This window comes from Gouania willdenowi, chromosome 15 (assembly GCF_900634775.1).
Source record: "Gouania willdenowi chromosome 15, fGouWil2.1, whole genome shotgun sequence".
Taxonomy (NCBI): domain Eukaryota; kingdom Metazoa; phylum Chordata; class Actinopteri; order Blenniiformes; family Gobiesocidae; genus Gouania; species Gouania willdenowi.
The window spans coordinates 5,063,414-5,088,366 of NC_041058.1; the positions used below are offsets into that span (position 1 = coordinate 5,063,414).

At 37.5% G+C, this 24,953-nt stretch overlaps 1 protein-coding gene across 1 annotated transcript in view; it reads right to left on the reverse strand.

Moving 5' to 3' along the window:
- Positions 1 to 9,594, reverse strand: part of mrps5 (mitochondrial ribosomal protein S5) — a 49,564-nt gene extending 39,970 nt beyond the window's left edge. Inside the window, exons 1-5 of the mRNA XM_028469031.1 lie at positions 9,492 to 9,594; positions 5,074 to 5,226; positions 3,038 to 3,163; positions 2,717 to 2,830; positions 1,795 to 1,914 (exon numbers count right to left, since the gene is read on the reverse strand). Of these exons, the coding sequence (XP_028324832.1) occupies positions 1,795 to 1,914; positions 2,717 to 2,830; positions 3,038 to 3,163; positions 5,074 to 5,226; positions 9,492 to 9,540 (562 nt within the window). The 5' untranslated portion in view covers positions 9,541 to 9,594. The remainder of the gene's footprint in view (positions 1 to 1,794; positions 1,915 to 2,716; positions 2,831 to 3,037; positions 3,164 to 5,073; positions 5,227 to 9,491) is intronic.
- Between the last annotated feature and the right edge of the window lie 15,359 nt (positions 9,595 to 24,953).

A 24,953-nucleotide genomic window follows, 5' to 3' on the forward strand; every position in this document is an offset into this window, starting at 1 on the left:
GTATCTCAATGTGTGGCCAAGTTATAGGGAAAAAAGTTTTTTGTGACATCATAAACTTTGAACCATACCGATCTTTTTACAGGTAGGTTGTACAGCTTTGGTCCAATGAAATAAAATACTCCACTTAAGATGAGCTTTTCATAAATGTAAGCATCAAAATTGTACGATAAATATTCATAGAGATATGGAAGATAAGATTTTGGTTTTTGACACTTGACTCACGCAACCTTAACCTCGACATTTTGGCTCCAAAAACAGGTCGAATGCACATTCTTGCAAATGACCCTATGAGATGACATACGTGTCATTAGTGCTGCATTAATAGCCTAGGAGGAGTTCCTTGACAAAGCAGTTGCGGAAGGAAAATAATAAGAAACTCCTACAAGAACAATTTTCAATTGCCAAATATAAAACGTATAAAGGATAAATAAAGGATAAATATATATTTGCTGCAGGTTGGTTAATGGTTGATGCTTATTGTAAATATTTACAGAATACAAAGCCTCTGTTATTTCTATTTTCTCAATAAAAACAGAGGAAAAATGTACATTTACTAGCTTTGGTCAGTACAGCTGTCCCTCGCTGTATCGCGGTTCACTTTTCACGGCCTCAGTGTTTCGCATTTCTTTACAGCGTATGAACGCGCATTGGGTTCTGCATTCTGATCAGCTAATGCTGCGTTCACCGACCAGCCCAATCAGCGACACATCCAACTCGGTGCGTTTCACTGCCTGCTGAAATGAGGAGCTGCGTTCCTTTTTCTCCTCTCATAAACATAAACCACCAGTGAAAAAAGCCAGTGTGATTAGCAGCTAATGCTATGCTAGCTCAGTGCTACAGAGATAACTTTTACCTGCTACTACCACCTCCTCGCTGATTCTCCTCCACGCCAAATCCTTCCTAGTCCGGTCCCGTTTATAAAGGCCGTGTCATACAGCTCCAGGTGGTCACACACAGCTTCTACTCCATGGTTGAATGGGTGAACAGACCGGGGTCTGTGTTAACATGACGTCATCGTCAACAAAGACTCTGAATGCGTTCAGGATCAATGTCTGATCACTAGCAGTGACTCTGAAGTGCTTTATGTTTGAAAACAGGTTTATGTTTTAAAATCTACGAAGGCTTGAACTTTGAGTGTTTAAACAAAAAAGAAATGTTATTTCCTGCCTGAGAAAAGTGCATAAAATGTGTGGTGAAGGGTTTCACAGCCTTAAAACATGTATAATAATTGTAAAAAAAAAAAGCTGACTACTTCGCGGATTTTGCCTATTGCGGGTTATTTTTAGAACGTAACCCCTGCGATAAACAGTTCCTACTGTATTATAACAATGAGACAGAATAAAAAGAGAAGCTGAGTGAGTGAGTGAGTGAGTGAGTGAGTGAGTGAGTGAGTGAGTGAGTGAGTGAGTGAGTGAGAGCCTTTTCTCTAAATTGGGAAATGTGTCTCTCTCCCAAACCGAGGAGTACACTACCTATTCATCTCTAACTGCTACATCCGTCTCTTCTTCATCCATCACTGCTGCATCATTATGTCCCTGCCTGTGTGAAGTGAACTTGCCAAGTCATGATCCGGAATCTGCACTGGGTCTTTGGGCGACTCTAAAGCAAGATTTATGTGGCCCTTTTTGGGCATCTGCTTCAGAGTTGACTGTGTTTTGAAATATTTGTCTTTTTATTACACAGGGTAAAAAGAAGTGTATCATTTCAACTCCAACATTCTGTTTTCCTAAAATGTATTAAAATGAGTTCCTTTCTTGATTTAAAACTCTTGGCATGTATGTGGGTGAAGTTTACCTCCGTTGGGTCCGGGGTCGGGGGGGCCCAGGCTGATGCCTCCCCAGGAGTTTCCCGTCCACCCTCTCTCCCTCTTCACCTTCATCTTCCTCATCCTGTCCCATTCCTCCCTCTGACGCACTGCAGGAGAACACAAGCAGTATAAATATAACACATTTTGTGTGATTATGTGTATTTCCATCAAAATCTTGCTGCAGATTAAGAGGTTTAACATGTTGTAGGATGGCTGCAGACAGGGTTGGGCTCAATTATAATTACGTCTTCAATTATCCATGTTCAATTACAACTCAATTACGATTATGGGGAAGGCCATTTTTTTCCAATTACAATAAAAATAAAAAAATCCCCTGAAATTCAATTACAATTAATCACAATTACTGAGCATGAAATAAATAATACCATAAAATATATCCTTCCTCTTGTGTTAGCATACAGTTAGCATCTCTTATGGTAATGAGTCAGTTTTGACCCATGTCTTAAATCAGCTGTAAAATACACTAAAAAATATATAATCAATCATTCACTGTGTTTCTCATCTATTGGTTACCTTATTTGGCCTCATAATCCATGAAAATATTTTCATGGACAATTTTTTGGTGTGGGTATGTATACCCTTAAATTTCATTTTCTTTTTTTAAAACTGTAAAATGATCCTGGAAAGAACTGTAACATGGTTCCCCAGGTTTGCGTTTTATTCAATTGAAATTGACAGTTTTAAAGAAAAGTCAATTATCTGAACTCAATTACAATTCATTTATGATTACAAGAGTAACAGATTTTTTTCCCATTCACAATTATAAAGACGTCAAAATTTTTATTAATTTTCAATTGCGTGATTACAATTATAATTGACCCCAACCCTGGCTGCAGGTGACAACATGAGTTTGTGAGGTTCTGTTTGAACAACAGGGTTTGTATTTACGTAATTCAGCTTGAATTTCCTGCTGCTCGCTCTCTCCTCTGCGGCTCATGCGCTGCACGTTTCCTTCTTTCAGCACCACCGTGTTGAGACCAGGCCACAGATAACCACCTCGGCCTGAGGGGAGAAGACAAATACATTAATAAAAAAGAAGATCATGATGGGTGTGTGTGAAATCAAAAAAAAAAAAAAAAAAAAATCTATATCTGTGAGGGGCAAATTATTAGATCACAACCATAAAAGCACAGAAAATCATTATAATAGAGTTTAAAATGAATTATCAATTACAATGTTTAAGTCTTTATATTAAAGACAGCGTCTCACCCTCTCCAATGTTCTGTCCGCGGTTCAGGTCCTTCTTCATTTTGCGTTTGGTTCGTTTTCCTCGACCTTTCCTTCCCCCAGCTCCAGACTCGGCCAACACACCTTTCCACAATTCTTCTGCCGTCACTGAGAGCACACACGCACACACACACACACACACAGATTATTACTTCTACATCATTACATGTGCTTAAGCGATCGAAAACTAATCTTTGTTTTTGTCTTTTATCATATCGTGACATGCAAATTGTGAATCGTATCGTATACAGGGTTCTCACCAGGAATTTTTCACAGTGTAGGGGGATCGCTTGGTGCGCAACTTTTATAGGGGGTCAGAGGGCATCCACCCTGAACCTTTTGAGCAAATCGCCTGTAGTTAATAGACCCTGCGTTAATGTATGTGTTTCTTAGTTATGCAAATTAAAAAGAAAGTTCAAACAACCCATGAACAACTGGAAGTCCCTTTGTGACTAAGTGTGCAACAATTATTACGACTGTACCGATTAAAAAAATGAAAACAACAATGCTGGTTGAAATAGTGAAGGGAGCCGACATCACACCGTAGGGGATCAAATATCACAGCTTTGTGGGTCCCTATGCTCAACAGCACTGGCGAGAACCCTGTTATTGTCAAATTTATGGCAATGCACACCCCTACAGGCTACTGCTCTACTTTCCAACACTAAAAGAAACTAAAGAAAGATTAAAATAAGGAACAATAATGATGTCAAACTGTGGTTAAAACCAATTATTGTAACTTCCATAGTTGATAGACTACTGTTGAGCTGCAATCTTAAAGTATTATTATCATATTACGACAATTAATATTCATATTTTGTAATGCAAGGCAAAACATTCAAATCCAGTAAGTGTTGGCAATGTTAAAAATGTTCCTTACACTGATTAATAGACTCATTCCAGGCTTTGAGGACAATATTAAAAGCAGAATAACTTCCTGAAGTCATTTTTTATTTAATAACTAGTAGTACATGAAGAGCTGCAGAGATAACTGACAAGATGTGACAGGTTATTAGTGAAAAAATGTGTGTTTTCCTCACGAAGTACTAAACAGACATGTTGACAGACACCTGACACACAGTCTCTGACTAAAAAAAAAAACACGTTAAGTGGAGTAAAACTGAAGTGAAACTGAGATAAAGAGCGCTCAGACTTGTTGTGACGGCTGCACACACGCTGCTTTAATCTGCTTTCATCAGTTTGACATGTTTTCCTCTAACAAACACCTGCATTCACTGATGGAACCAAAATGATCCAAACAACAAGAAAAAAAAAAAAAAAGAAGTCATGATATAATGGAATCTTCAGTTCATAAAACATGCATCAGACATGCTAAATGCAGCTAGCGTTAAAGTATAGACCAGGGGTTTTTAACATTGGGGGCGTGACCCCATGTGGAGGTGGCCTGGAAAGAAAATGGGGTAGCCTGAAATGTCTAGTAATAATAAAATAAAATACCTATTAAAATTATATTTTAAAAATAGTAATTGTTAAAATACAAATAAATCAAAAACATTTATTTATCATTAAAAAAAATGTAAACAAGAAAAAAAATATAAAAATAAACAAATAAAAATTAACTTAAAAAAAAACAATTAAACTTAAAATAATAATGAAAAAATGTGTCATTTATTTTTTAAATTTGTATCTATCTATTTTGCACAATTAAAAAAACAATACATGATATCACAGAAATAGAGGTACAGTGCAGGAAGAGGCAGAAAGCCTAAAGAGCTTAAATAATTACTATTCAAATGAAAACTTCTATTCTTTCACTTTATCAAATATAAATCTAGCAAAAATAAAATGTAGTGTAAAAATATCTGAGCTGACGCTTATTGTTACTTTGTGCACTAATACTTACTACTCTCTATTTGTAAAAAAAATAATTTCAGAAAAAAAAGTCTCCAGGTTTGCCAGAAATTTGTGACATAAAAATGGGGTCACGACAAGAAAATCTGTACATTGTGGTCACATCATAACATAAATATAAAAGCTTGTATAACATATGAACTTACACTTATTAAAGAAGCTTCCATATCTGATTTGCTGCAGGGCATTTGAAGGTAGCAGTGGAGGAGTGGGAGGAGTTTTAAAGGAAGCTTGTAAAGCTTGACTCGAGAAGTGGGAAACCTGAACGAGTCCTGATGCAAGGCGAAGTGGGGCTGGACCTGAGAGAGACGAGAAAGAAAGACGAGACACAAGTGAACACACACAGTATAAAACCACTGAGTGCAAAATGATCAGATGAAAAAGCAGAACAATGATCATGTGTAGGGATGTAACGATTAATCGTAAGGCAGTTAAAAATCGATTCATAGGTTTCACGGTTGATATCGATTTTCTGAAAATTGAATCGCAGTACTTTTTTTAACCAGCAGAGGGCGCTATCCACAAGTGTAGGCGGCGGGCGGAGTCTGCTAATACTTTCTTTCTGGCCGCCTTCTACTCTTAAATATGTTAATAAATGATTCATTGCCCCTTTAGCACCGAAAGAATATCTGTAATATTACTTGAATATCGGTAAAAGTCACGTTTTTCTATTAGCTCTGACTGCTAGCATAGCTTCACTTCTTCACTGCAAGAATTTCTGCATGCCAACCGACCACTGTGTTACCAGTGCCCTCTGCTGGTCCAAACAAATATGACGTAAATCAGTGTAATCACGGTTTTTTTTTTTTTAAAGTCCAGTTGTTAAGGCACAAAATACATTTTCAGTTGCACTTTTAAAAAGAAAAAGAACTATTATGCAGTTTTGCATTGTTTATTATAGAACCAGAATTTAAATTAATAGGCTTCATTTCTATTATTCCTTTATTTATTTCATTCAAGATTTATTTTTAGTTAAATTGCATTGTTTTGAATAGTTTATCAAGGGATTCTTTTGACAATGAAATATAAAAGTCTACAGTCCCATTTTGTAAAATAAATCGTGAAAGAATCGTATCGTGAACCCAGTATCGGGAATCGAATCGTATCGGGAGTTGAGTGAATCGTTACATCCCTAATCATTTGTTTAAGATAGTAGCTGTAATAACGTTGTCTATGGGTAAACTTTTTTCCTCCCACAGTCCCAACCCATGCATGATGTGACTTTACCTGGAATACCTAAATTCTATTCCATGGGAGTGAAAAGGACTTTATTTTCCGTAATTGGGAAGAAAAAAAAAAATGGAATTCCCATTATTCAAATGGAAAAGGCAATATTGTTATTTTTATTATTATTATTATTATTATTAGGGGTGGGAACTTCTGTGTACCTCACAATACGATACGCGATACAAAGCTCACAATATGACGATACTGTAATTATCAATACATTGGTCAGAAATCAATCTACGATAACCTATGACATGAGAAATAAAAAGATTAAGTGAAAAAATACAATTTTTATTTTATATCTCTGAAAGACAATAAATTGAAAAAGTGTCCTATAAACAGTGATACTATTTTAGTGCAACATTTCTGTAAATAAGTGTCAACATACCAATGTAAATGAATAAGTATCTCCAATAGCGCTTTGTGTAAACAAAAAATAGCGTCTTTCTTACCAGTGACACCATTATAGTGCAATATTCCAGTAAACAATATATTGGTTCTTTCAACAAACAGTGACAAAATAGCCAGAAATCTATAAAACAACAGCAAAAACACAAAAAATTAAAACCATGAAGAAAAATCTTTGTTGGACAGACAATTTTGATTAAATTTAAATTTTTGCATGTTTATACATTTTTTTTTTTTTAAAGTGATAAACGTGTTAAAATGCAACACTTTTGAAAGTTGATTTAAGACATTTTATGACAATTAAGACCTTATTATTAGATGAATTAATTTAATGTCTTAAGACTTTTTAGGGATGCGCGGGAACCCCGTCACACACAATTCTCAAAAAATATGACGCAATACGACAGATTTCACCTTCTGAAATGGAAATAACCATATAACAGACTAAACCCTTGTGTTTTGGGATTTTTTGCTGTAAAACGGGTGGTCTAATAATGTTAGCTTCAGCAAGTGTAGGAAACAATTTCAGGACGTTAAATAGCTTGTAATAACAGCAAATTAAGTCAAACTTACGCAGGATTTTCAAATGGAAAACAATATAAACACTAATAAAATCAATAATAAATTAAACAAAAATGTATGTCAAAAATAAAGTAAGACTGACTGCTCCTTTTTAATTATTTATGTCATATAAAAATGTATGAGAACAGCATTAATGTCACCCAATTATTTCCCCTCAGGGATTAATGACTGAATCTGATCAGGTTTATTGATTAAGTTTTGATCAACTTAATTTAAATTATCCTGATGACATCATTATAGACTGTAATGATTAAACAAAAATAAATGGACGCATGGATGCATCAGTTATTTCACCACTAGGGGTCAGAATATCTTACAGTTATAATGAACCTATGATGATTAAAACTCTACAATCCCTGGCATCGCTGGTCTCGTCCACAACAACACGGAACTTTTTCCCACAGATCTTCTGTAGCTCTGATGTTCAAACGCTCTGAGCAGGTGAAGCTGATTAAAATCGATCACGTTTTCACGGAACGATGCAGCGCTACACGAGAAACCGACGGAGGTTTACAGGCACAGCAAAGTTAAACGGGCACTGGTGGCTCTGTATTTAGGAGTCAGGGATGATTTGAGTAGATTGTTTTGGCAGTTTAGATGGTGTTTGTGGTGGTTTAAGCCGTGTTTAATGCAGCCAGGATGGGAAGCTGGCGGGCGGGGCACCCAATAAGCAGTCCCCTCGGAACATTTCCCCGTAAAAAAACATTCCATGCCTCACGGTGACGGCGTTTCATGTCAATTCTGTCGATTTCCGCGTTTAACCATTTTTATTAGTCGATTCCGTGATTCCGTTAACGCAGATTTTATAGGGCCCTACTCTGGTGACAACTGATAAATGGTGTCAATCTCTGATTTAATGTTTCGACCTCTAACCTTGTGAATGAAGTATTTGCATCGTTGTCAAACCCTACTATTACCCAGGCAACTGATTATTCTGAAGTCCAACTCTTTCAGAATAATAGAAAACTAAACAATGTGATTGTAATCATGATCACGGTACCATGATTATTCACACTTTAAAGGCTTGGAAGAAACATACCATCCCCAAAGTAGGTCTAAATGTATGGGCACCCAATAAAAAAATGAAAATAAATAAATAATGAAATACGCAATCTGGATCCGATCTGAATGAAACAGAGGTTTCATAAAGATCAGTCAATTACAAACCAAGATATTAATTTTTGAATGAGGGGTTACTATTATAAATATTTATTTTATAAACTGATCTAGAATCCTTACATTGATCCGAATCCTCTAAAATTTTATAGAATCTTTCATGGTGTATGTATGGTTTATCTTTGGTTAAAATATTGTCAAAAAACATCAAGTACTTTTGATGTAATCCTGCTCACAATCAAATACATAAATAAACAAACACCAGTGCAAATATTACCTCCTTGGGTGAGGTAAAAATTGAATAAACTGTGTTGTGCATTTAAATGATGGAAGTGTCTATTGATACAGAAACGTATCAATAGCCCACATGACTATGGATACGTTTTCTACATAAGCGTAATGTGCCTGTGTTTTCACCGTGTCGGGATGTCCGAGGGGTCTAAGGCGCCTGACTCGAGGATTCTTTCTTCCACTGCTGTGGATTCAAATCCCACTTTTGTCATTTGTATTTTTTTTTTCATTTTAACTAATTAAACATGACAAATTCCACCTTTAAAAATACATAAACGAAAGAAGAAGAAAAAAGAATCTACATTTTTGGGTATTTCCTGGGTTAGGATTCAAATACAAGGGTTAACGGGGTAGCTAAAAATAAATATGAGCTAAAATACAACTGACGGAACTAAGTCACGTGGTGCACCTATCACGTCACCTAAACTGTCCAATGAGGGGCTCTGCGTACGGATAGACTATTGATACGTTTCCGTATCAATAGCCACTGTCTTAAATGATTGCTGGCCCCATAATCACAAAAAACATGCTGCCATGTTACAGAAACCTATAAATAACATTTAATGACACTGTTACCTGTGTTTAACAAGGTAACTCACACACTACCACCACTAAGAAGATGATGTACAAACAAACACTACAGTAGATTTGCACACAGTAAATAATGACACTTCACCCAGAGAAAAGCAAAGTCGTGCAAAATCTGAACAAGTTAGAGTCCCACATCGCATTTAGATTCAGTTTTAGTCGGTAGCTCTCATTTACAGACAGATAATTGACAGGAGGGAAGAACCCGTGCAGCATGTAATGACAACGCCATCAAACAGAGGTGAAACATAACAGTCAACTTCATTAAAGCTCAGTACACAACAAAGACTCATCTGTGTGCAATTTTATCATCGTTAAATGTAAGAAAGGCTCAAAATTAACCATAATTTACCTCCGACTGCGATGCGGAGGACACAGCACACACGTATGGACGCCGCCATATTGGAAAATATTGGGTCCTTCTCAGGAGAATAGGATAGCTCCGATATGCCTGTTTAGAATACAGTGGCTGGTCGCTATATTATTATTGGTCACTTATTATATGATAAATCATTCAATAGACAACCACAAAGCTCTAAAATTGGGAGTATGATTAATTAAATACAGGGGCTGATTAATCCAGGCTAAGTTTTTTTTTTTCTTTTTAATGCTTTATTGAAAAACAAGTATTTGAACATTAATATACAAACATTATACCAGTGTAGATCTTTCAAAATAAAAAATAAAAAATGAAAATAAATAAATAAAGGGGTTATTCAACATACAACATTAGAACTTTGGACAGTGTTATAGCGCTTCTGTTTTGTCATGTTTTAAATGACTTCAATTCATTTTATAGTTCACTTTTAACAGCTTTAAAATTTGGGGATTTTTTTTTTTTTTTTTCAAATCTACATTTATGTATAAAATGTTTTTCAAATATCATCAAATTGTTACACAGGAATTCCAAATTTTGTCCTTTAAAATTAAATCAAATTTAACAAAATTATAACTAAATACAGGTCTTACATTTTTCAGGCTAAATGAACCTCTTGCAAAACCTTAACCCACTAGTAATTACAAAGGAAGTTACAGAATTTAATTAGATCAAAATGGTAATCTGATGCAATTTTAGTCACATTTTATTGAATTATAAGGGTCCATGAAGAAGAATCCATTCATCCATCATGATAAATGTGTTGCTTTGATTTCTACACATGATTAAAATAGTTGAGGGCCTATTACAAATCAAATTAATTTACCAAAATTAAGGTTTTAATGCACTTTTTTCAAGCTGTGTTTGTAAAAAGCCTCCTGATGCCTTTTATTTTCCTTTTAAATGGAACAGAGTGAGAACTCAAAAGAAAAAGCAATAATTTTCTTCACATGAATGGTTATGCATTGATTAAAGCCCCAGCATAGCAGCATTTTCGTGCTCTTTTTTTCCCCCTCGCTGCTCATAATAAACACTTTGAGAGGACAGAAAACAAGACAGCAGGAACGTGGAGAAGATGAAACGATAGGTGAAGATGATGAGGGGAATGGGGAGGGGGCGGTGAGAAGAAACATCTGAGGAGGAAATCATGGAATGGAAGGAAAACCACATGGCGTGAATTGCAGTGGGAAGAAATCAGCACAGAGGTAAGCAATCCTATCACATGGTGACAGGGAACCAAAGCTTCCAACTGTGAATACAAATGCATGCCAAGAAAGGAGGGAGCTCAGTTCACAGCATGTTGGCGTATATGTTTGAAGGAATGCTTGATATGCCTCAGACTGATCATTTCCTACATCATTTATTCTACATTTCTACAATTTCTTTTCACAGACGCTTTTGTCCATAGCAACGTATATAACACCAGCAAGAATTTAGTCTGGAATTAAAACACATACTTGGTGCTGTCATCTACAACCCCTGGCAAAAATGATGGAATCACCAGTCTTGGGGAACGTTCATTTGTCTGTTTGATTTTTTTTAGAATAAAAAGAGATCACAGAGATGCCACAAAACTGATAGTAATTTAAAATGGCAACTTTCTGACTTTAAGAAACACTAAAATAAATCAAGAAAAAAAAATGTCGGCGTTCATTAACAATTGCTTTCTTAAGCCCTATTCGCATGGATTGTGTTTTACCTTGTGACCAAATGCAATTTGTAATAATTGCGGAGAATGTCTGTGATGTTAATCCCGTGCAAATCGACCATGTCAGTAATTTGTGAAGTACAAATTCCCACGAATATGACCTACTATATTTTGCTGAACTCCAAGGTCCTGTGATAAAACTAATCCAATGCAAATAGGCCTCTCTGTGATTTGGACAGAAGTGGGTGGGATCTAATGCGTGATTACGCGTTGTTTTGTTTCCGGGACGCATGTTTATTTATTTATTTAGATTAATTTTAAGGTCTTCTCGCGTCCAGGGCCGACTTTTCTTCTTTGCACCCGCCATGGTGAAAACAATGTGAGCAAATGTTACGCAAAATGCAGCGCATTGACGTCATATCCAGGAGATGTCCATACATTTCAGCAAAAATTCAGGCTTTGGTTATCCCGTTCGAATGCGCCACATAAAAAGCAGATGTTAGGGGGTCATTTATTTATTACATGGGGTCCTTGGATAATACTTATCCTGTGTGAATGAGGCATTAGATCAAGCAGAGGGATAAAATATGGAATCATGAAAAACAAACAGACAAATGAACACTACAACACACCATTAGTAGTTTGTTGCACCACCTCTGGCTTTTATAAGAGCTTGGAGTCTCTGAGGCGTGGAATTAACAAGTGACAAACAGAACTCTTCATCAATCCAACCTCAACTTTCTCTGATTGCTGTTGTCAGATCAGCTTTGCAGGATAAAGCCTCGTCATGGACCATTTTCTTCAATTTCCACCACAGGTTTTCAATTGGATTGAGATCAGGACAATTTACAGGCCATGACATTGACCCTGTGTCTTTCTTCAAAGAAAGTTTTCACAGGTTTTGATCTATGGTAAGATGCATTATCATCTTGATAAATGATGTCATCATCCCCAAACATCCTTTCAATTGAGGGAATGAGAAAAGTGTCCAAAATGTCAAAATAAACTTGTGCATTTATTGAAGATGTAATGACTGCCATCTCCCCAGTGCCTTTACCTGACATGCAGCCCCATATCATCAGTGACATGTTTTCTTCAGGCACTCATCTTCATTAATCTCATTGGGAAAGGCACCAAACAAAAGTTCCAGCATCATCACCTTGCCCAATGCAGATTTGTGAGTCATCACTAAATATGACGTTCCACAGTCTACCATTGTTTTTCCTTAGCTCACTGTAACCTTGTTCTTTTCTGTTTAGGCCTTTTGTTTAGCTTTTCTGTACGTGAATCCCATTCCCTTTAGGCGGTAACTTACAGTTCGGTCACAGACGTTGACTCCAGTTTCCTCCTCATCTGTTTTGCTGTGCATTTTCTGTTTTCAAGACATATTGCTTTAAGTTTTGTCTTGACGCTTTGATGTCTTCCTTGATCTACCAGTATGCTTGCCTTTTACAACCTTCCCATGTTGTTTGTACTTGGTCCAGATGTCAGACACAGCTGACTGTGAACAGCCAACATCTTTTGCAACATTTCGTGATGATTTACCATCTTTAAGACGTTTGATAATTCTCTCCTTTGTTTCAACTGACATCTCTCGTGTTGGAGCCATGATTCATGTCGATCTGCTTTGTGCAACAGCTCTCCACGGTGTGAGCACTCCTTGTTAACTGCAGGCTAATGAGCAGATTGAATCTGATGCAGCTGTTGGTTTTGGAAATGGAAACTTACAGGGTGATTCCATAATTCTGTCTTCAGAAATGAGTGATTCCAATTTTTTTCCCCTCTTCTTGATTTAAGAAAGCCATTAAGTTATTGACTGACACATTTTTTTTTCTTTTAGTGTTTCTTAAAGCCTGAAAGTTGCCATTTTAAATTACTTTAGTTTTGTGGCATGTCTGTGATACTTATTTTCAAGAAAATGAAACATCTGAATGAACATCCTCCAAGACTGGTCATTCCATAATTTTTGCCAGGGGTTGTAGTAGAAAAACTGTTTATTTTATTTTATTTATTTATTATTACAAAATGCAAGGCAAATGTATTTGTAATGCATATTTGATACAGAAGGCAATTAATGTGCTTCATGATTAAAAAGTACAACAGAAAACATTTAACAGTTTAAAAATCAATCAAGGTCTTTAAAATCAGCCATAAAAACGCTAAATCAACAATAATATGATTAATATGCAGTAGAGAAAAAGAGAGCCTTTAATTTGGATTGAAAAATTGTATAGTGAACATAAAATAATTATACTGTATATCAAATCATTATTAAAAAAATATAAAACACCTTTTATCAAAGAATGCCCCAGGCACACAATCATCTTATTTTTTCATTCTTTTATTGGAATAGAAAATCAAAACAAGATTTTCTTTCACACCAACTGCTTCTGATTTGACTAAACTTCCTGAACAATGAAAGTAAATCACCCTGTTGAGTGCACCTTCTCTGTTTCTTAGTAACACGTGTTATTTCTACTTGAAATTCAGTAAACTGCAGAAGTGCTGTGTTTACCTGAAGGTAATAATTTCCTCCGCTCTCTGCGGCTCACATTCAAGATAAAGTGACTCACTCTTTTACATAAAACGCTCTATGAAGCTGTCATTATCAGGTAATTTAGAGAAAAGTTACTGAATGGATTCTTTCATCAGCAACCCCCCACTTCCTGCTGTCACTCAGCTGGTTGGCTGTTCCTTCTGTCAGCAACTCTTTGATTGCAAATCTCCATTGTACAACATGCGTTGGGGGGAATCCAGGTAAAATTGAGAACATTATCTTGAATGCCACAGAGGTGAAATTGAGATGCATGCGGTGAGTAATTACCACTAAGTCACTCTGTTGCATAGCAATCATGTCCCAAAGGCTGGTTTTATTGATGATTGGCCATAGGCAGGTTCTCTGAGGCGCTTTTTCCCTCATGGTGAAATTAATTACCCAACTTTGTTCAATCCGCAGGGTCCCTTTTAAGAGACGTCTGAAGACTCAACTGTTCAGGGAACACTTAGTGAATGTTGAATAACTTTGTTGATATTATTTTTGAATTGTTACTTGTATGCCCTGTCCAGGGTGTACCCCCGCCTTTGTGCCCAGTGTGAGCCGGAGATAGGCATAAAATAAGGAACAAGCGGGTCTGAAAATGGATGGATAGATGTTACTTGTATGGAAGTACGGAATGCACAATGGATGGAGGGAGGGGGAGGGATGGATGGATGGATGGATGGATGGATGGATGGATGGATGGATGGATGGATGGATGGATGGAGGGAAGGAGGGATGGATAAGTAGGTGGAAGGATGGATGATGGATAGATGGCCTGGCCTGGTCTGGATGGAGGGATGAAGGGATGGATGAATGGATGGATAGGTAGGTAGATAGATGGATGGATGGATGGGTAGGTGGATGGATGGATGAATGATGGATGGATGGATGGATGGATAGAGGGAGGAGGGGATGAATGGATGGGTGGATGAAGGGAGGAATAGGTAGGTGGATGGAGGGAGGGAGGGAAGGAGGAATGGATGGATGGATGAATGGATGGATGAATGGATAGGTATGTGTATGGAGGGAGGGAGGGAAGGAGGAATGGATGGATGGATGAATGGATAGGTATGTGTATGGAGGGAAGGAGAGATGGATGGATGAATGGAGGGATAGGTACAGTAGGTGGAAGGAGGATGGTAGGAAGGGACAGACAGACAGACAGACAGACAGATAGATAGATAGATAGATAGATAGATAGATAGATAGATAGATAGATAGATAGATAGATAGATAGACTTTCTTTGGTTAATTAAATAATCTTCTGCTTTTGTTTTGTTTTTGTTATTGTTACAGAATAATGAACTCCAACACTCTTTGACATAATAACTCTTCTAGTAAAAATAAACTCATCTCCTCCCTGGAAGCCCTTTGTTTTCTTTATTACCTCATCGTCTTTATGCAGCCATTTAAGACAAAAGTGGTTCACAACTTCCCACCCAGCTGGTGAATAATGCAGCTGCATCTGTGCCAGATGAAACATTTACCATGTGAGGCTTTATGTAATATCCATTGTTGTACAAGATTAAGGAGAAAGCCATTGTATTTGTCTCAAATAAGAAGAAAAAAGAAGGCGAACTTTAGGAAATAATCAAAGAAGAGAAGAGATAAATTCAAATGCAAGAATTAAAAACCCAGGAGAGATATAACAAGCATGTATGAGGGAAACAAGAGGAAAAAGCATGGGAAATAATGAGAAAATTTGACATTATAAAAGTTTTCCTGGGTTTCACGTAAATTTAATAAAACAAAAATATTTTATTTTTACCTTAAATTTTCAGCCAAACAAAAAAAGACTATAAATAAGTGCAAATTATGCCCAAAAGCTAGTGATCACCACATGTTATGATGAAGCTGAGATGTATCTAAATGTCAAGCTCAAGGGGGGGGGGGATAATTTCTTATTATTTTTCTCGGAAGAGTAAGAAAAAAAATTAAACAGAATAAGTAAAGGAGCAAAATAAGAAGCCTAGGAGAAAAGATGGGGAGGCCAAAATGAAAAGTCAGCTGTAGGAACAAATATGATTGAGGAGAAGCATTTGTGAAGGAAAAATAAGAAGAAATGAAGGCATTTTACTGCTTGGTTGGTAGAAGGTCAAGCAGGGAAACATGACAGGGAGAAAACAAGAGTAGATAAAATAATGAGGGAATCTTGGTGACAGAAATACACTAACTGTCAGAGTATGGTGTAGAAAACAAAGGAGCAATGACAGTTTACTTTTTAAAACAACATTTAGTAGAGAAGCATTCAGACTGAGAGTTTTTACCACATCATGATGTTTGAGTCTGTGAAAACTTTGGTGAATAAAAAGCAGGGACAGTACGACAAGCTGGAACCTCACGATGACAGAAGGGATGAGAAACGAGACAGTAACTAGACAGAAACTAGACAGTAACTAGACAGAAACTAAACAGAAACTAGACAGAAACTAGACAGAAACTAGACAGTAACTAGACAGAAACTAAACAGAAACTAAACAGAAACTAGACAGAAACTAAACAGAAACTAGACAGAAACTAAACAGAAACTAGACAGAAACTAGACAGAAACTAGACAGTAACTAAACAGTAACTAGACAGTAACTAGACAGAAACTAGACAGTAACTAGACAGAAACTAGACAGTAACTAGACAGTAACTAGACAGAAACTAAACAGAAACTAAACAGAAACTAAACAGAAACTAAACAGAAACTAAACAGAAACTAAACAGAAACTAGACAGAAACTAGACAGAAACTAGACAGTAACTAGACAGAAACTAGACAGTAACTAGACAGAAACTAGACAGTAACTAGACAGAAACTAAACAGAAACTAGACAGAAACTAGACAGAAACTAGACAGTAACTAGACAGAAACTAAACAGAAACTAAACAGAAACTAGACAGTAACTAGACAGTAACTAGACAGAAACTAAACAGAAACTAAACAGAAACTAGACAGAAACTAGACAGAAACTAGACAGTAACTAGACAGAAACTAGACAGTAACTAGACAGAAACTAGACAGTAACTAGACAGAAACTAAACAGAAACTAGACAGAAACTAGACAGAAACTAGACAGTAACTAGACAGAAACTAAACAGAAACTAAACAGAAACTAAACAGAAACTAGACAGAAACTAAACAGAAACTAAACAGAAACTAGACAGAAACTAGACAGTAACTAAACAGTAACTAGACAGAAACTAGACAGAAACTAAACAGAAACTAGACAGTAACTAAACAGTAACTAGACAGTAACTAGACAGAAACTAAACAGAAACTAAACAGAAACTAGACAGTAACTAAACAGTAACTAGACAGTAACTAGACAGAAACTAGACAGTAACTAAACAGAAACTAGACAGTAACTAGACAGAAACTAAACAGAAACTAGACAGTAACTAGACAGAAACTAAACAGAAACTAAACAGAAACTAGACAGAAACTAAACAGAAACTAAACAGAAACTAGACAGTAACTAAACAGTAACTAGACAGTAACTAGACAGAAACTAAACAGAAACTAAACAGAAACTAGACAGTAACTAGACAGTAACTAGACAGTAACTAGACAGAAACTAGTCAGAAACCAATCAGAAATGACTACAGGAGATAAAACAGATTGACAACCACTCACACCAAACACAAGGCTAGAAAAGGGGCAAGATGGACAACTTTATGCACTGAGGGTTGATGGCATCTGTCATCCTCATGACCCGCCTTGGCTGCCTCCACATGCAGGAATTCCAGCTGTGGGTGGCCGCATGTGTGTTGGACCCGGTGTGTCACGGCGCACGGAGGGAGTTCATCACACCAGTCCGTTCCTGACGGCCATCATGTCCTGGTGAGGACAGACAAAATGACCACGTTAGCGTACATAAACCGCAAGGCGAATTGTACTCCTGTCAATTGCACCTGCTGGCGTGCAGACTGATCCTGTGGAGTTGTCGTCACCTCCTCTCACTGAGGGCGAAACACATCCCGGGAGCCCTGAATGCAGGCGCAGACCTGCTGTCCAGGGGGGCACTGATATACTGGGAGTGGATGCAACACCCGGAGGTTGTGGAACAGTTGTGGGCCCCTTACGCACGGGCATAGGTGGATTTGTTCTCCTGTCATGGTCAGAACAGTGCTTGCCCTGCGGGCTGGTATACGCATGATAAGCTTGTCTGCAATACGGGGGCTACCATATCCCATAGTGAGAACTTGAATTCAATGTTATGAAAGAGAACTTTAGGTTATTTGCATAACCCCGGTTCTCTGAGTAATATGAGTGAGATGTCTCACCAGACAACTCTTCTTGCAGGGCAAGTAAGAAGAGGTTTGCTTGTGTGAATGGCGTAGTATCATCCGCCCACTCTATTTATAGTAGGTGGGACTACCTGCCACGGATGAATACATTTCACCAGCCAATCAGGATTGCCGTAATGAGCTTCTGAGTAATGACGAGGAGATGTACATCCCATAGTGAGACATCTCACTCATGTTACTCAGAGAACCGGGGTTATGTAACCTATAGTTATCCTGTATGGTTTTGGAGTAATTTGTATTTTGTCATCATTTTGTGTATTTTCCTGTATTTTTCTATGTGTTTTGGAGACATTTACATTTACTTTCTGGGCTTCACAAAAGCCTGAGGGCTTTATTTTGCTATTTCTCTAATAATCAATCGCTAACAGTCTGATGCACCACATGTAGGCAGTTTTTTTAATTTTTTATTTACAGTTTCTGGACAGTACCACTAATACCTATCTCTTTTGACTGTTGTTGATGAAGAAGTCAAAGCAGGACTCAGCTGCATCACCTCAACATTATCCTTGTTTTTTATTTCTATTCCAATTTTTCTTTACGTAATCTTAACCCTGAATACCAATTTTGAGCTTCATTGCGCTGACATTTTACTTTGGCGGGCCGTGTTTTGCCAGTTTGGCTTCGTGGCATCCGTTTACGGTATAACTTACAATAAAGCTTGACATTCAAATAAACGTAACATTTAACCTTGACTGAACATTTGTGCGTGTGCTACCCTGCCTATGGACATTTGTTCATCAACCCCCATTTGTGTGTTTCTGCCAGCTTATCTTAATGTCAGGTACACTGTGTCATCCCTCAGAGCGATAACGGGAAGCATGAGCGGCGCAGCCCGAGACTGTACCATGATGATCTGACTGTGACCAGGATTAATCATTATTACTCACTCTGTCTGACGCGGCAATAACATGCTGAGACGCAGCTTATAACTCATCCAAAAGGTCTTATTGCATATAAGAGTTACATCAGTGGAATTTAGTCAACACGGAGCATGAAAAACAATTATCTGACAATCACAAAAATGCTTTTGGAATAAAAAGAAAGATTTAAAAAAAAAAAATGTTCTTTACAATAAAAGGTCTCATAAATCCAACGGGTAGTAAAGTGAAACAATAATTAACATGTTAAGCTACCAAAGGCTTTAGAAAAGACATTTCCATGTGAGTCCCAAGATACAATATCTATTATAACTTCACATAGAAAGGTTAAAACATAAGGAATAAATACATAATTAATGATGTACATAAGAACATGATAAAATATATATATATATATATATATAAATAGACTTAAGTCACTACAGATATTAATCCCATTATTAATCATTAATTATAAAATACAGAAAATAATGTGTAAGGCAAAAAATAATTTACCTGCCACACATATTCAAAACATGTTTATAAAAAAATACAAGGACTTTATAAGTTTTTGTAATTCTGTTTGTGGCGTTAATAAGGTGAAATGAAGAGTTGATGTTGTTAATAATTATCAAAATGGGAAGCTAGTTAGCTCTGTGATGGACTGGCGCCCTGTCCAGGGTGTACCCCCGCCCGGCGCCCAATGAGAGCCGGAGAATGGCACCGGCAGACCCCCGCGACCCTGCGAGACAGGAGCAAGTGGGTTTGAAAATGGATGGATGGAAGCTAGTTAATTAACAAAAAGGGGATGTATTGCGCTGAGAATCTTTTTGTTTTCTTTGTTTCTTATAATATTCTGTTTACATGTTCCAAAAAAAAAAAAAAAATATTATCAAAATAATCTTGTTTAGGAAGAAACATTAATGGCAAAATATGAATCTTTTGATGCTAATACATAACATGTGAATAAAAGTTGATACATTCTATTCCAGACTCCACAATAAAACTCCAACTAAAGACAAAATATCAGTTTATGACAGATCAATACTTACCGAGAGTGGAAACATGGTGTGTCTCAGAGCATTGATCACTGACAGTTTACCATCCTGTTTGTTACAGTGGGACAAAAACCCAGGAGTTAATGGATGCTATGGGTTATGAGGGAAAATGTTTCCTTGGAGTCATTTCTAGGTACTTCAAGTCTGTGATGACTTTGTCTCCAAAGCCAATCTTTCTGCTCTAACATCAGTGACTGAGATGATCTTTGGTAATTATGAATGTACAGTGTTGCTCTGAAAATGAAAATTAGCAGATACAGTGTAGCTCTCGGAGGGAAAACTCAGTGTTGGTGACAGAAGTGCCAGTGTTCCCCTTGTTGCTGTGTGATCCAAACCTCTGAGGCATTGCTGTGTCTCGGGTGAGATTGGGAAGCAACATGCTGTTTAAATGGTGTTGTTTCGTAAATCAACATCCTGCTTAAAGCTGCAGTATGTATTTTATATTGGCATCATTTGATCAATAACCCATACAAATATTTGATTATATTGTAATCCAAGGTGTTTTGACAGGACTCTGAACATCTGCTCCTTCTCGTGGCTCTGTAATCGAGCTTTAGAAATCCAGGACCATGACGCTACTTTGCAGCCGATCAGAGACCTTTTTACAGAGTGGTTCATGAGCTGTTTTAGGGTGTTACTATTGGCTGCCTGACCAACATCCTCTGTTGCAAACTTGCAGCCACTTCTTTGATTAAGGTTCAGACCCCGGCTGCGACATCACCCATGGCCAAACAAAGTGGAATTTCTGGGTAAACCAATCCTAGAGTGGGTAAACCAAACCAGTGTTTGTTGGAGTGAACACACTGTTTACTTTCAATGTAAAAGCTTTTAATCGCTGCATTGTAATTCAAACAGCACATGACTTAAAAGGCAAGACAAGGCAAATTTATTTGTATAGCGCATTTCATACACAAGGCAACACAATGTGCTTTACATGATACGTGAAAAAGTGCAACAGAAATCATTCATCAGCTTAAAATCTATAAGAACATTTAAGTCGGCAAAAAAAGTGAACGCTTTTATATTAAAACAATTGCAATTGTGTGATATTAGTCATTGATCTGACCATTAGTAAATTTTTGTTGCGTAATCACTTTCCTTGGACAAACATGTTCCATATGATAATCTTTCCACTCTGCAGCAGATAGTGATGATCCTCAGTAGCATCTGATGTTTGTTGACACACACACACACACACACACACACACACACACACACACACACACACACACACACACACAGAAAAAGTTCACCTCCAGCGTGTCTGTGGGGCCAAATTTGAGAAAACACGCTTTGTCATGTTTCATAAACTCCTTCTTGACCTCCTCTTTATTTTTCTTCCTCTGCAGCTTGACTGCTTTTAACCCCAGAGCCATTCGCAGCACTCGACTCTGACAGTTGTTAAGTTTACTCAGCTCGCGGAAGTCTCCTGTGTGAAACGTTTGGCCCCGGAAAACAAAACAGCGTTATTGATATTAACAGATATTTATCTGGTGTACACCTTTGCATTTAACACAGTTCTTCAACGAGTTACAAACGTTGCCCCATTCTGCTTCTTACTGACAAATAAAAGTAGCAAAAAAGTCATTTATAAGTGGTTCTCAACCTTTTCAGCCCACAACCCCAAAAATAAAGGTTCCAGAGACTGGGGACCCACACATTACCTGGAAGTAGTTGAACACAGACATTGAACATTGAAGAACATTCATGTGGAGACATCTATAAGGGGGAATAGACCATTTTCACGACAACCGGAAGTAGCACCTCCTGGTCCAGAGCAACTTCCTGTTATTGCGGGTCTAAGAGAAAAGTTGTTTTTTCAACAGCGTCACTCAACTTGCCAGCATTTTCGCTTGCTGATGCGGAGGCAATCGCAGCGGCGAATACCCAGGCAAATAAACTTGACAAGGGGAATAAGTTCTTCCGTGAAGAATATATCCACAGCTGTCAAGATAAGAAAAGAAGTACCTTTGTGAACGAACCGCTATCTACAGCATATGAAATATAAACATTGTAATAAAGAAACCTACTTTAGTTTGCAAAAATATTCGGAATGTTTAAAGAGAGGCATGTTATCGACTTTTAAATTCTATTTTAACATTCTGACATGTGTTTGTCTTATTTACCTGTGGGTGGATGTGCCGTAGCAGCTCCATAGCTTTAGCATAGCTAGCTTGCTGTGAGAGGACAAGCTGCCGTTTCTGATCACACTCGAAGTCAGACTCGCTCTACGGTGGTGCGATAAAATGATTCCAGGGAAAGAGAGATGGAACAGCTCCACTTTTAAAGAGGCTGATGGTGACTGGATCCACTGACAAAATCCTCCTGAGTGAAGAGCCGGTGTAGTGTAGAATACAGATTCCGGACCCTCATCCCTCCTAACTGCTTAGATCCACCGCCTCCTTTGATCTGGATCTGTTGGAAAAGCGTGGTTAGACAGGTACGGCTGTTTTCTTGCCCCACAAGAGCAACCAGGAACAGAAGAAGAGCAACCATGCCGAGAATGAGCATTTTTGTCATTGTCTAACGCTAAAGCTATTAACAGGAAGTTAATAATTATTTGCGCCATAGTATATATTCATCCTAAAGATGTAAGTCCTTGCTTTAATCAGAAATAAAACGGCCTGAAAGTGACACAATTGGGAACAATTGGTTTTAACTGGCAAATAAAGGGCAAAATTAAGCATGAAATATGGTGAAGAAAGATTAAAAGTGACAATAGGTGGGAAAAGTGCCAAAAATGTTTTGAAAGTATAAAAAATATACAGAAAAGGCAATGAAATTTGACGGAGAAGTAGCAGAAATGAGAGTAATGTAGCAAAAATGTGTTTAAAAGGAGCAAAAAATATGGCAAGAAAAAGTAATTAAAAATAGGTTAAAATTGGCAAGTTTGGTGTGGTTGCAGAAAAAGGGTAAAAATAAGCAAAAATAAAAAGGTTTTGGTATCAGTTTTAGGCCAATATAAGTTGTGGAATATTGGCATATTGGATATTGGTCAAAAATTCTAATATTGAGCATCTCTACTGGATACTTTTTACATTGCATGTGAATTCAAAACTATATTATAACAATGAGAGGAAAGTCCTTTAAGGTTCTTTACATTTACCATTGATATTGGATAGAACTACAAAAGTACACTCAATTATTTCAATGTTTTTAGGTTTTTTACGAGGCTTCTGCTCTTTCTTTCTCTTTTGTCTTTGAAAACTATGAAAGGGATTGTTTTACTGAGCATACGTGACTTTCATACGTGACCTTCACAGAGGGTGGGGGGTTAGAAAGGTCAGAGTTTTGCTTTCGGGGGTTTCCTAAATCTGTGTGGCCTCTCCATGAACAACATTGTCATGAGTAAGCAGTGGCCTGCAGTGGAGCCTGGGCAGGGGGTGTTAAGAGAAAGATAAAAGTGGAGCCACTGGGAGCTGAGGGCATGGCAGACGCTCACTCGTGTTACTCTGAACCTCAGTAACTGTAATTCTCGTTGACGCAGAGAGACGTAGCTGTGAGCAACACAGAGTGGACTACCATCAGTGGACCATAGCTAGTGTAAAATAATACTGTTAAACTCTTTATGTCCGTTTGTCTCGTAGCCTAGCTACAGGCGCTTGTTCTCCATCTGAGGGTCAGGGACAGCGAGGGGTCGTGGACCAGGGAGTCGAGTGTCCAAAATACATATACATAGCCCAAAGTTCAGAGCAGCTCATCTATGTTTGAATATTACAAAGAAATAGAATAGAATAAAAATAGAAATACTTTGCTGTGTATCCAAAAAAGCACTTTTAACATTATTTTTATTTTGTTTTAACCCTCCTAAAAAAGTTTCATTCCCTCTTCTCTAGCGCCATCATCAGGCCAAACTTTTTGAAATAAAATGAATTCATCTTGAATAGTTTTCATCCAAATCTTCTCAAATTAATGACCACAAAAGTATGAACCCTTTAAGTCGTTGTGATAATATGACCTTTCCTGCAGCGCCACCATCAGGTCAAAATTTCTCTTTCAGAGTTAGTTTATCTTGAAAATCTTTCATCCAAATATTTTCTAATTTGGGTTCACATTCATGACTCTCACAGAATGTTGCTGACACCCCTTTTTCCTCTCACAAACATATTTATTTACTTAATTTTATCTCCTTTCAACATAGATTTTGATTATGTCTCACACAATTTCCATTAAAGTTGTTTTCTCATTTATTTGTCAAATATTTTTGGTACCAAATCATTGACACATACCAATATGTGAATGGGGCCCATCACTCCATACATGCCACAGGGGGCGCCAGGGGGCCCCATTTTTCAAATGACTACTCCTCTGCATATGCTCGTTTTACTCGGTGGAACCGAGTCATTGAACTGAATTCTCGGAACACGGTACTGCGATTCGGTACGGAGACGTTACGCAGGCCCGGCCGAGTAAAGTCTTCTGTCTCATATACATTATCCTCAACTTCACTTTCACTGTGAAAGAGCTGTTCCAAAACCTCATTGACAGTAAGCCTTCAAAGCATGTGTGTGACCAATGTGTAAGGTCACACATTGGTCACACACAGGCAGACAAGTTTTACACAGCTAAAAAAGCATGAGGTCAATTGTTTGAATGATAAACACTAAATGAGGTCAAATTGACATAAGCTATCTAAAAATATATGAAAAAATTCAATTTTGATGAAGGAACCAGTTTCAACATTCTTCCCTGCTGCAGAAGCAATGACATCATGATACTGAAACTGTGCCCAGAAGCTCATTCACGTAACTAAACAAACACAACCACAGTATCATTGATCACGGAGCTATTTTAACAACAAGAGAACACTCAACAGAAAACTGCAATGGAGGCGACCATCATGACAGCTGATGACGTTCATGGACCTCGTAAAACTTATTCAACATTCAGAATCTGAAAGCACAGAGACAAAAGGCTCGCACGCACACACACACGCGCACACACACACACACACACACACACACACGCCAATTGCAAACCTGATGGATCATGCAAACATTTAACATTTTGTTTTAATGATAAGTGAACATGCATTAGAGTT